Source organism: Neltuma alba, unplaced genomic scaffold, assembly GCF_004799145.2.
Source record: "Neltuma alba isolate B1F8T4 unplaced genomic scaffold, ASM479914v2 tig00002085_pilon, whole genome shotgun sequence".
Lineage (NCBI taxonomy): Eukaryota > Viridiplantae > Streptophyta > Magnoliopsida > Fabales > Fabaceae > Neltuma > Neltuma alba.
In genome coordinates this window covers 28,279-41,451 of record NW_021632732.1, presented here as the reverse complement: position 1 = coordinate 41,451, position 13,173 = coordinate 28,279, and the positions used below count along the sequence as shown (strand labels likewise).

Below are 13,173 nucleotides of genomic sequence, written 5' to 3'. Positions count from 1 at the left end.
CTTTTAATTTTGGTATAGTTTTTCCTAGTAAAATAGATTTTTCTTCTCACAATTATTATGATCATTACAGGAAGCCACACTTGCAGTTGCTGCTGTAGAGAAGAAAAGGAGGGAACAGAAAGATGGTGCTTGTATCAGCTCTCGGGCAAAGAGTAGGAAAATCATTCTTTCTACAAGAATTTCATGTTTGCTGTGATGCATGTTATGGGTGTTCACCTTTTTAAAATAGCATCTCCTTTATTTTCTGTGTTACTCTGACTTTAAAGTGGTGGTCAATTAGGAGAACGTATATTTCGTATTGGGTTGGTTCGTTACAGAATGGACTCTTCGGGGAGGACACTTCAAAGGATTTCAGGTGTTCAACCTTTATGCCTTAATTTATTTATTAGATGTTGCATCCCCTTCACCTCCTATATTCACTACTTTTCTTAATGTGTCACGATTGCCTAAAAGAATACATTTACCTGGGACATGCGATTCAAGTAATTTTAAGATGTGCCTTTGGCAAGTATGATCTAGAGCGACAATTGTTCATATTAGATGAGAAATTGGTGATTTGTTTACTCGTATATTAAGTTGGTGATTTCTCATTAACAATGTCATTTGTGAATGATGGCATCTCCGGTCCCTTTAATAATACCTGTATAAGGTATGTCGCGTTTTGAGCTTATTGATTGAATGTTATAACAACACTAAGTTTATCAATTTTACCATGATCATTTTGTTGGTAGAACCTTATGTGTATACAATCGATTATGATACCTTCTCTATGCCCCCTTATGCATCTTGAGGCTATACATCAGTTTTTAGATCCCATATGGATAAACACGTTATGTGCTTATTGAAGAAGAGCTTATGTCAAATAAGCTCTACTGAATTGGGTGTTCTGAAATAGACTAATTCTTGTTAGCCTTGGGATTCTGAAATACAAACTCATAAATTTCCCTGAACTTAAAAATGGGGGGAAAAGAAAGAAAGAAAGAAAGAAAGAAAGAAAATATCCAGAATAAATAGACCTCAGGGAAATGCATCGACCCTCAACTTCAAAGGGTCCGCTCTCCTCCATTTTAAGATAGACTCTCCAAGAGGTGTCTGTTTTTTCATTGGAAAAATATCAACGGTGACGCATATATCCCAAGTGTCAAAATAGCTTGCAGCTAAGTTGGCTTAAACTTTCCCATGCACATATTTTGATAAGCATCAATATCAGCATATGGTGGCATTATAATTATTAGTTCTTGTATTTCTTTTGTTGGTGTCTATGGTGGTAATATTTTCAGAATTATAACGTTTTTTTAACTTCTAATGTTTTCCATTGTTCTTTTCCTTAGTTCTTTTTTTCTGTCAACATGTTTTATGGAATATTTGGCTATATTTCTCCCAGAAAGGCAATTTTTATTGGGACTAATAAAACGTAATGCTCTTTGTAGCTGATGAGCCCCTAGCCTCTGCTTCTCTCCGTTCAGGTTTGCATGTCAAAAGTTCATACATTCCAAGGAGATTAGTGATTGGAAATGATGAGTATGTGCTTTATTATATTTATTTTAATTTCTTTGTTGATTTTAATCAGTTGGTAATGGCTTCTTATAGTTTCACTATCTTTACAATTTTGTGTATATAGTATATAAATGATAACTTCCAACATTCACAGGTATGTCCGAATTGGCAATGGCCATAAGCTTATCAGAGACCCAAAGAAGCGAACTCGTATATTGGCTAATGAAAAATTAGGTGGAGTTTACACACAGCTAGACAACGGTTGGCTCGGAAGCAGAAGTATTGTCAATTCTTTACTAGATTTGGGAAATGTAACAAGGATGACAGGAAGTGTCCCTATATTCATGATCCCTCTAAAATTGCTGTCTGTACTAAGTTTCTGAATGGTTTATGCTCCACTCCCAACTGCAAATTGACTCATAAGGTTTTGTCATATATCAAGTCCTAGGGACTGTATGTGGTCTGCTGCAATTTGCTGATCTGTCTGTCAAGAGTTGATGTCTAAGCTTTTGTTTTGTTTTGTTTTTCCTTTCAGGTTATTCCCGAGAGAATGCCTGATTGCTCTTATTTTTTGCAAGGTGCATAGAAGAAAGTTTTTTCTTTCTGAGTGATTAACATGAAATTACTATACTGACAAGTTGAATGGCAGGTTTATGCACAAATAGAAATTGCCCCTATAGACATGTTAATGTAAACCCTAAGGCATCCGTTTGTGAAGGATTCCTCCGGGGATATTGTGCTGATGGCAATGAGGTATTAGGCTATCATGTTAAATTTTCAGTAAAATTAGTGGATAATATGAATGTTAAGCTTCTCTTTTCACTCAAATCAGACATATCAATCTTTTTACATGCAATTGTTTCATTTCTCTAGCGTCTTTGAGGAAACAGGTTTTGTAACTCCAGTTTGGTGATTTGATATTGTCGTTGGGGTTACTATGTCTGTTTATGTTCACACTGAATTTCAGTCGAGTGCGACACCTTAGGAGTGAAATTCAGTTTTGCCTGCAGTTCAAGATTGTATGGACGATTTATCTCGTACCTATAATTTATATAGTAGCTACTTTCTTTACTCTTAGAAACTTTAGATTGGTTGCTAACTCTGCCCCTAAGGCATCCAATTCCTGCCCCATATACAAGTGATTTTGCGTTAAGATTGTGCCATTTATGTGGTCTCAGTGTCGGAAGAAGCACACCTATGTCTGCCCTACGTTTCAAGCAACAGGAAGCTGCACCCAAGGGAGCAAGTGCAAACTTCATCACCCCCAAAAACAAGGAAAGGGAAAGAAAAGGAAGAGATGCGTGGATCAGAGGAACTGTAAAAGGCGATATTTTGGTTCTTTATGGATTGATGTGTCTGAACCTGGGACGATGGTTGTAGCTCCAAGGCAAGGGGAACAAAATAAGGATGGCCTTGAAGGAGAACTTGCTGACTATATCAGTCTAGATGTCGAGGATGAAGACGTTGCTGAACTTCCGGGACGAGCAAGGGAGCAATCAACATTGTGTGATGGTGAACCTGGGGACATAGTATTGGATGATGAGGATGAACTCATTAAACCAGTTCTGATAATGAAAAAGGATATTAGGGCCAAGACATCTCCTGTCTGACAGCCCCCAGCCAGACAAGTGGCAGGGGGACTATTTGTGAAGCTAACGATTTATTATTTGTTCTTAGTTTATATGCCTGGTTGATTTTCAATGCTCTCCACCCGGCACTTCTATGTGTTTACACTGTACAGCAACATGAATATTATATAAATAACCTGCTTCAATATGACCAATTCTGAGATTTCTGTGAACTGAAAAGGTTTCATTCTCCTTTTTTTGTTGGTCGATGGAGTTGTAATCTTCTCATCTGAAAAACCCACTCGCAGGTGGGGAGGGTTGTTTGTCCAGTATATCACACGTAATCCGTCGTATTACTGTGCTAAGTAAAGCCACCGCTGCCAATGCAAATAAACAAACAAATAAATAAAATAAAAACTGTCTTGCTATTATGGCAAGCCAACTATCAAAATCAATGTACCACTCTATTCCTATTATAAATAAACACTTTCTCATAAGGAATGAAGAGATTTTATTATAAGTTATTAAACGAGGTGCTGGGTATATATTTTTAAGATTTCCTTAATTTAAAGTTTCATCTAATTTTTTTTTATACTCTTCAATCAAATGTGATTAATAATTAAATTTTATTTTTTTATTTTAAAATAAATTTAATAACTTAACCGATGTGTTAGGAGGTGGGTCTGAGATATAGGGGTGTTTGGCAACCTCCAAACCATAGTTTCAGAAGCACTTTTCCGCAAAACGAGACAAATTCTTTTATATATTTACTTCGTAAACCATAAAAATACTTCTAAAATCATGATTTGGTTTCTATCCAAATACTCCCTGTAAGCACTCCAATGAATGCAGATTATGTGCGCAGCCCAAAGCAGATTAGGAGATTTTGAATGGTGTGATTTAGAACAATGATGGATGGGAATGATTCTGGGCCGGGCATATGGTCTTCCCACTAGCATATGGGTATTCCATTATTTTTGTCTTGTGCGGGCATTATCCTACGTGGAAAAGTGCTCTCGTACTTTTTTTTTTGGGTGTTAATTTTAATTTCATTTGTTAATGTGCTCTCGTACTTTAAAAATCAAACTTCCAAACTGTTCTTGGAAGAAAAGTGCTCAGTTTTGAAGTAAGCAAATTATATATAAATAGCTCTTCGAATTTATTTAATAGTAACTAATTTAAAAAAATTTAATATTTACAGGCCAAACCTTTCTTTTACAAACCGAGTTACGTTATTTATAAATGAACTTAATTATTATATCTCTTAAAATATATTAATATTAATTGAAATTTAGGGCACATATCTGTTCTTAAATTTCTTATGATTTATCTTAATGTTGGAGTGGCTTTTTTTAATTAGATAATTATTTTGAAGAAAAATTATTTTTTCCAAAAATTAATTTGTTTGTTTGGATTTTTTTTAAAATAATCAGAATTAAAAAAATTATATTTCTAATCATCTTAAGAGCTTTAGTTTCGAAATAATCCTAGCAGATGAAAAACAATGCGGATGAAGACATACGTATGAAGGTATCATGACCATGATTATTGCTTTTAATAAGCCATAATCATTTATTTATCGTATTATAATGGATTTGTTCTTATAATTTTTAAGATATTTTATTTTTAAATGCTTAAAAAAATTAACATTTATATTATTGAAGCAATATCCTTATCAAAGGCATGGAGGCGACCGATAACTGTTAGTTAATTAATGGCTATTCAAATCCAGATTTGGAAAATAAAATCATCATTTAAGGATAGATTGAGAATTTTCTAGTGAAATCAAATAAAGTCATCGTAGTTAAATAAACATAATAATCTATTTTATATCTATATATGTTTGGATAATATAAGGTTTATGAAAAATCCATGAATTATCAGTAATACAATCTATCTACTTTTAAATTATATGCAAAGCATAGGCTCATTTTCATCTCTGACGTGACTTGGCGAATAACATGCCAACACTCAATTGTACTTGAGACTACAAATTAAAATACTATGCAGCGCTCATAAAAACCTCTTTGTACTTTCTTATTTTTATAATTTTCTTCGAGTTTCAATGATTTATCGAAATAACTTTTCTTATTAAAGATTTAGGATTTGTTTGGATTGAATTATAAATAATTTTTTAAAGATGATTTTGAAATATAAAATAAGTATGTAAGAAGAATTTTATCTCGACTTATATGAACTTGCTTAAAAATCTCTTTTGAATATAACTCCAAACACGCCCTTAACCGAAGCTGCCTGGTTCGAACGCTGGGAAGGAGAATTTAAAAAAGACAATGAAGAAGGAGTATACTAGGCAGCTTCAAGTTAAACTTTCATGTGCTTATCATTTAAAAAAAAAAAAAAGCATCCGTTTAAAGATAAATATTATGGGATCATTAATCATCAATCAATTTACTTCTAAAACATGTTGATTTCATCCCCCGTCAGTCAACAAAACAAATCCTCCATCTTAAAAAAAGAACGCAACAATAATAGTATCAAATATTAAAATCTATTTAAGGCTATAATTATCTCCTCACAAAATATTATCAGCCCAACGATAGAATATTCTTAGAATTAAGAAACTTGCGATATGATAAAATTAGGAAGGGATAATCTTTTCGCGTCATTATTTTTCTTGGGACGAGATCTTGTTAATTTCCCGGGCGTAAATCATTCTCATGGCAGTTCTTTTTTATTTAGATTACGCCAAATCATATGTACGTTGATTTTAGTGCAGGAGCCCAGCTAAACTAAATAATTGTGGCGACCGTACTTCCCGGTAACATCAGGCCAAAAAAGGATTACTTCTCTTTTTTAAAAAAAATAAATTTCGCCGACAGAACATTTTTTTTTTTTATAACGAAGATTACTTTAATACTGCATTCATATTTAGAGAAAAATTGGAAAAAAAGCCGGTAGAAAAATTATAAATTAGAATTCATTACAATATCAGTATGGGTTTGGAGAATGAGTTTTGAAAATAATTTTTATAAATAGGTTCTTCTATGTAATTTTTTAATTTCAGTGATTTTTTTTGTGATTTTCCGTTCGTTTTTAATTTAGTAATGACAGATAAAATTATAATAATGATTTGACCATCAACTCACAGCAACTTATAATAATAATTTTAATTCACGTAAATGGTTAACAAAAAGAAGAGAGAGATTTACGTAAATCCAGAAGCGTGGCTTCCAGCAGGACTACTTCTGTCAGTTTTAGTTCGGTGTCCAACCTTGCTAGCTTTTCTCATAGTCGATCTCGAATTGAATTGACCATCCTCCGCCTCTGCGATTTCTCTACTCTTGTTTTTATTCAATGGCTTCCACGCTCGATTCCACCGCTGACAAGCTCTCCAAGCTCGGTATCAATGGCGAATTCGCTACTTCTGCTCCAAACCTCCAGAAGAATCTCCACCTTCTGTCGCCCGAACAGGTGTCCTACACAGACACACACCATGCATGCCTTGGCTTCTTTGATTTTCATTTTTTTTTTTTTGGCTCGGGACGGTTTTGATTTGGCTTGGGGTGGTGGATGCAGGTTGATCTCGCTAAGATGTTGCTGGAGATGGGCCAAAGTCATCTTTTTGAACATTGGGCGGAGCCGGGCGTCGATGACGACCAAAAGAAAGCACTTTTTGGGCAGGTAGGACTTCTTGATCATCAGACGGTACTCGTGCATTTCATAATTTAATTCGGATCCTTCAACTCGGGTGAAAACTCACACACCTTTTAAAAACATTGTGAGCTACTAATCCTGAAAGAGGTTTCTATGAAATTCTTCGCTGATATAGTGGCCGAAGTGTTTTATCCTCTAAGTAATACTGGATGGACCGTGCTTTTTCCCGTCGCTCTCTGCCTTAAGTTACTTTTTTTTTTTTTTTTCCTTTTTAGGTGGCCCGACTGAATTCAAGCTATCCCGGTGGTCTGGCGTCATATATTAAAAACGCTAGAAGACTGTTGGCTGATTCAAAAGCTGGAAAGAACCCATACGACGGCTTCACACCTTCTGTGAGTACTATTTCCATACATTCTATATTGCATTGCATGCTGTCCTAATAGTTTGATATACTGATATCAAATAAATGCTGAATGGGCTAGTTTAATATTTCATTTCATTTGATGATGATTTTGTAGGTTCCAACCGGGGAGACTTTGACATTTGCTGATGAGAACTTCATCAATTTTGAGGAAACAGGAGTGAAGGAAGCCAGAAGAGCTGCATTTGTTCTTGTGGCAGGTGGCCTTGGGGAGCGTCTTGGATACAATGGAATTAAGGTATGCCTTCTCGCTCTATATAAGGACTAATGACACCTATGATATGTGTGTGTACCTAATGAACTCAGTCTCAAGTGTCGATTCTATTCAATACTGCAGTATTATGACTGATGATGTTATATTACCAGCAACTTTGCTCTGTACTTTTTTCAGCTGACCTTCATAGCCCATGGCCCCCTGATTGATGTAATCTTCTAAGGCGAATGGTCTAATAATATCCATAGCTTTGGCAGTATTCTTTGCCCTTAGAATTACACTCACCTGCTTTCTAATCTCTGGGTCCTGTAGACCATGATGAACTTATTACCTTCTAATAATGCTGTGCCATGCATGTTTTATGCAAAACTGAACGGCATATAAGTTAGCTTCTTTTTTCCCCCCCCTCTCGCTTGGAATTATTTCTGATTCTCAACCATTGCTTCTCCATCTTGCAGGTTGCTCTTCCCGTTGAAACCACCAGTGGAACATGCTTTTTACAGCATTACATTGAATCTATATTGGCTCTGCAAGAAGCCAGCAATAAACTTTCACAAGGTTAGCCTTATCTTTCATCAGGAAACAGAATTGTAGAGTCATATATCTCCTGTTTTTGTTATAATCCAATGAGGAAAGGTGTGACCGTTTGTTGTCCTGCAGCATCACGTGGTTATTAACGTCAATTATCATATTCAATAGTCCTTTATAGTAATGTTGTTTCTTTTCAATCTACAGGTGAGAGCCAGGTGCAGATTCCTTTTGTTATTATGACATCTGATGACACACATGAACGTACCTTAAAGCTTTTGGAATCAAATTCCTACTTTGGTATGCAATCTACGCAAGTGAAACTTTTAAAGCAGGTATGGCTTTGGATACCTAAACGAAAGTATAATATTTCTTTAAAACGTTTTAATCAAATGGTTTTAAAACAAATTACATTTCAGGAAAAAGTAGCATGCTTAGATGATAATGATGCAAGACTTGCACTGGATTCAAAAAACAAGTACAGAATTCAGGTAATGTTGCCTAGGGTACAATCATGACTGTATGACTGAAGTTTGGGGCAATATGTTGTGTTACCTAAACCTCAGATATAATATCTTCAAAGAAAGTGATATTGATTAAGGATTTCTTTCTTTGTAGACAAAACCTCATGGCCATGGCGATGTTCATGCGCTTCTTTATTCCAGTGGTATTCTGAAAGTATGGTATGATGACACATACTTTGGTGGTCTCTCAATTTGTGTCTCCATTTTCATTTATACTTCCATATTTAAATTAACTGAGCTATGTCTCAAGAATTAGAAATTGTTGTGAGTTGATTACTTGATTCGCTTATGGATCTTGTCTCTTCTCCTAAGTAATTTCAGTGTGTTTTGAATACAATTTCAATCCTGAGAAAGCTGTCCTACATGACTGGGAATGTTTGATGATACTTTACCATATTTCTAAATTGGCGGGCTGTTGTCTAGGATTCCTACTAAAATAAAGGGCTGTGGTAATTTGTCTTTTAGCAATACTCTTATGTAAGTTTATATTATGATCTGCATTTGTCAGGCGTGATTCTGGTTTGAAATGGGTTCTCTTTTTCCAAGATACAAATGGACTTTTGTTCAAGGTTTGTTGCCTTCACATTCCATTCAGTCACAATTTCCTGGTTTTCTTATTAATATGATTTGAATATTAATTGACCGGCATTTTGAGGGTACAGGCCGTTCCCGCTGCAATAGGAGTCAGTGCTTCCAAACAGTACCATGTTAACTCGCTTGCTGTACCTCGAAAAGCAAAAGAAGCCATTGGAGGAATTACCAAACTCTCTCACGCAGATGGTAACTCTTAATTGTTTATTCACTATTACTCTAAGAAAAGCTATTGTGATTGTTTTCATTTTTGACCAAGGATTAATCATTATTATTTTTCCCCGATAAACAGATTAAGACAATGTAAAAACATTGTTTCCGTGTGGTTTTTAATTGGAAAGTTGCATCTGAACCAAAGCTATTCAATCTTTTTTTCAAGTGGACCTTGGGAATGACACTAGTTTTAACATTGACTATTAATTTATCTTGTTTCGCTCCCAGGGAGAACAATGGTGATAAATGTGGAATACAATCAGCTAGATCCCCTCCTCAGGGCAACTGGCTTCCCTGATGGGGATGTCAATTCTGAGACAGGCTTCTCACCCTTTCCAGGAAACATAAACCAAGTAATCTCATGAATTCCCCTTTGCTCCCCTTTTCATTTAACTATGGCTGGTCTGAGTCAATGGTACTCCTCTAATCTGCATTCTTAGCTTAACATATTGTTTGACTTGTGAGCATTCTGTTCATACTTTATTGTTGCAATACTTGAGATATCAGGCTTCCATGTGTTTGATTTGATATATCTGGTAGACCATGAAATCTAAACTTGGTGTAAGATTGACATTCATTTTGATATGATATGGATTTGTGCAATGTGATCTGCCTTCTAAGACAGTGTCATGCGACTTAGAACTGCAAACTGCCCCACTTCCCAGACCCCGGGGGGGGGGGGAGCAGAAAAACAACAATTATGATTTTGTTACCCTCTTTGTTGTTACTGTGGTTATTATTATTTGGTCCAACTGCTTTATCCATATGTAACGCCTTATTTTATTTTAACAGTTAATTCTGGAACTTGATTCTTACATTGAAGAGCTCACAAAAACTGGAGGTGCCATAGCGGAGTTTGTTAATCCAAAGTACATCTTTGTATACTCCTTATGCTTTATTATTATTTTAAAACACTTAATGGTAGCATGCTTTAATTATTTTCTTGAAAAAATTGAGTTATGTATTCAATGTGTTTGATCCATTAGAATTTGCCTTAATGCCATAGTTTCTTTGAACATTTTGCATAAATTCCAGGTAGAGCAATGTTAGTCAGCAAATTTTGTAGCAGAATAAGAATTATTTTCTTTGGAAAAAAAAATCATAAATCGTCAATTCTGTGATGCTAATATTGAAGAAAAATATAGCTGTAAAATGCGTTGCTTGCTTATATGACGACACTGTTCTAAAATTAGAACCTATTTGATTGGACAATTTTGAAGTTACATGCCACAATTCATAGGAAATTCAATGTAATATGGGATTTAAAGGTAATTAGGGAAATTCAGATAAAAGGTATTTAGAGAGTTAGGATTTAGGGTGATTAGGGTATTTGAAGCATACCTCTATTCTATTAGTAGCGGAGCACCCAGAATGAATGAAATACTATTTTGGTTTATTGGATGTTTGTGTCTTCTACCATGTATCGACTGGTGTCAGGGGCAGTGAGATCCATGGGAAGAGAGGTGGGGCTTCGGGTGGTCCTGTAGTTCAAAGTTCAACCAAGAGCTTCAAGAGAAGCCCAGCAAATCTCACAAAAGTGGCACGAAATTTATAAGAATCATTGAATTACTTTAATCATAAAGCCTGTTAAGAATAAAGTGAACAAGTTTGTATTAGTTATATAGGAATATAAATAAGCAGCAATATAAATTTGATTTATCTATATATGTAATTCAGTGGCTACTTTATGGTGACCATCAATCCAACATTTTCTAACTGCAGGTATAAGGATTCCAGCAAGACATCATTTAAGTCATCAACTCGACTTGAATGTATGATGCAAGACTATCCAAAAACATTGCCACCGTCTGCAAGGGTTGGGTTTACGGTAAATAAATGTTGAGTTTGTAGAGATGCCGTTAGGAGATTTTTTGGGAGTCACGCATGGTACTGGCTTACTGGATCTATGTAAATATGCAGGTAATGGATACATGGCTCGCCTATGCACCTGTAAAGAACAACCCTGAAGATGCTGCTAAGGTATAATTTAAAATTAAATTCAGCTATTGCAGGGCATGACCTTGCTGTTTTCTTTGAGAAGTAATGCAGGACATCTAAAACTCATAGATGAAGAAACGCCCATTAGAATAAATAATAAAAGGGAAAACTTAAAAGTCTTTCATGATTTATTTCATATTTAATTATATATAGCATATGATGGAGGACAGAGTGCAAATAATTAATCAATAGTTCAGTCTGAGTTGGGAGCTTTGGATATAAAATACTGTTTGGATGGTAGAAAAGCTTTATATGATGGTAAAAATTCACTGAAATATCATTAATCGCTAAAAAGTTTTCAACAGGGGAACTATGTCTGATATTATTTTTATTTGACTGAAGGTACCGAAGGGAAATCCATATCATAGTGCAACCTCCGGAGAAATGGCTGTCTATCGTGCTAACAGCCTCGTCCTTAAAAAGGTAATATGCTCCTCCTATCATTAGGGGGTGCTCTTCCACATCAACTAGAAGGAAAATTAAATAAATCCATTCTGATTCCAACTGTTTTAATGGTTTTTCGGAGCCAAAAATGCATGTTAAAGATTACACTTTCCAGCCTTTCCGGCAGATGTGCAATTGTACATATGAAGTGGCTTGATGCAAGCTTAGCCTTTTTACTCCCCCCACACCCCCCAACCCCCAAAAAAGAAAAGGAAAGAAAAAATAGAAAAACTAATTTCCTTTGCATTTGTATGGGATTAGAGCATTAGTAAACTTCATGAGTTTAAGAGTGGAATATGCAAATGTTTTTCTTCTTTGTAGAACTTGTAGGCAAAATGAAGCGATTCTTATTTCTATTGTGGCTAAAATACTGGTATTTGTAACTGGCAGGCTAACATACTGCCAAGATTCTCATCGCTAAAAGTCAAAATCCAGACAGTATAACCCAATCTCTTTACATTCTTATTTCTGCCAGGCTGGTGTCAAGATACCAGATCCGGTGTTGCAGGTTTTCAACGGGCAAGAGGTTGAGGTATGGCCCCGTATTGTATGGAAGCCAAAATGGGGCCTGACCTTTTGTCAGATCAAGAACAAAATCAGTGGAAATTCCTCAATATCTCAGAGGTCTACATTGGCCATAAAGGGTCAAAATATCTTTCTTGAGAATCTGTCCTTAGATGGGACTTTAATTATTGATGCTGTTGATGATGCTGAGGTATGGCTGAACAAATTTGCTTCATTGTTTGTTTTGGAAGTTTCCCAAGATCAAATTAGCTGCTGGGGAGGAATAATAACTATTTGACAGTCAGGTCGTCTAATAAATAATCAAACACTTGAGTTAAATTCCAATCATATGCTGCTTAGGTTATTCGCTGTGAATAGTTTAAAATGTTGCTTAATTTTTTGTTGAAAATATCATTGAGGGGCACACACGGAGGGAGAGAATTAAAGAGATCTCGATGCTAATCTCAACTCCATTACATAGATTGAGAACCCTGAGACTGTTGTACTAATAAATCTCCTGTGATTCAGTTCCAACGGAACTTCATATACTCATGATGCAGATATTTCGATTCTCCATCTAATTGTTGCCATCCCATACTCGATCAGGATTATTTTTTTTTTTTTAACTGAAACTTTGATTATTTGATATGATGAAGATGATCCTCTGTACTGTGGAAGAATTTTTTAATGGATATGGATTTTGGAATATGATTATGTTGATATGGTTAAATAGGTAAAGATCGTTGGTTCGGTGCAGAACAAGGGGTGGACCCTTGAAACTGTTGACTTCAAAGATGCGTCGCAGCCTGAGGTAACAAGAATTAGAGGTTTCAAGATCAACAAGATTGAGCAGTTGGAGAAGAACTACTCGGAACCCGGCAAATTCTCGTTGACGTCTTGAAGGTGAAACAATGCAAATTTGGGCCCTCTGGGCATTGTTCGTTATTCTTGGTTTTAGATTTGACGTTTCGTTGATCGTAATAATGCGTCCCAGTGATGCAGGAAGGCTTTGTTGGGTTTATCATTCTTTTTTTTAAAAAAAATAAGGCTTCTTTC

At 35.5% G+C, this 13,173-nt stretch overlaps 2 protein-coding genes across 2 annotated transcripts; both read left to right on the top strand.

Annotated features, from left to right (window-relative positions):
• Positions 1-49: 49 nt before the first annotated feature.
• Positions 50-3,298, top strand: LOC114716741 (zinc finger CCCH domain-containing protein 7-like). The gene is made up of 7 exons (XM_028901790.1): positions 50-152; positions 281-355; positions 1,431-1,521; positions 1,652-1,921; positions 2,033-2,075; positions 2,147-2,250; positions 2,676-3,298. Exons 5-7 carry the CDS (start codon positions 2,048-2,050, stop codon positions 3,105-3,107), a joined length of 564 nt encoding a protein of 187 aa, XP_028757623.1. The 5' UTR covers positions 50-152; positions 281-355; positions 1,431-1,521; positions 1,652-1,921; positions 2,033-2,047; the 3' UTR covers positions 3,108-3,298.
• A 2,992-nt stretch (positions 3,299-6,290) lies between these two features.
• Positions 6,291-13,173, top strand: LOC114716730 (UDP-sugar pyrophosphorylase). Its single transcript, XM_028901779.1, has 17 exons — positions 6,291-6,497; positions 6,603-6,707; positions 6,956-7,072; positions 7,199-7,339; positions 7,774-7,873; positions 8,051-8,178; positions 8,263-8,334; positions 8,462-8,526; positions 8,876-8,936; positions 9,030-9,147; positions 9,400-9,524; positions 9,964-10,040; positions 10,894-10,999; positions 11,092-11,151; positions 11,512-11,592; positions 12,089-12,328; positions 12,851-13,173. The coding sequence occupies exons 1-17, from the start codon at positions 6,381-6,383 to the stop codon at positions 13,016-13,018; spliced, it is 1,881 nt and encodes a 626-aa protein (XP_028757612.1). The 5' UTR covers positions 6,291-6,380; the 3' UTR covers positions 13,019-13,173.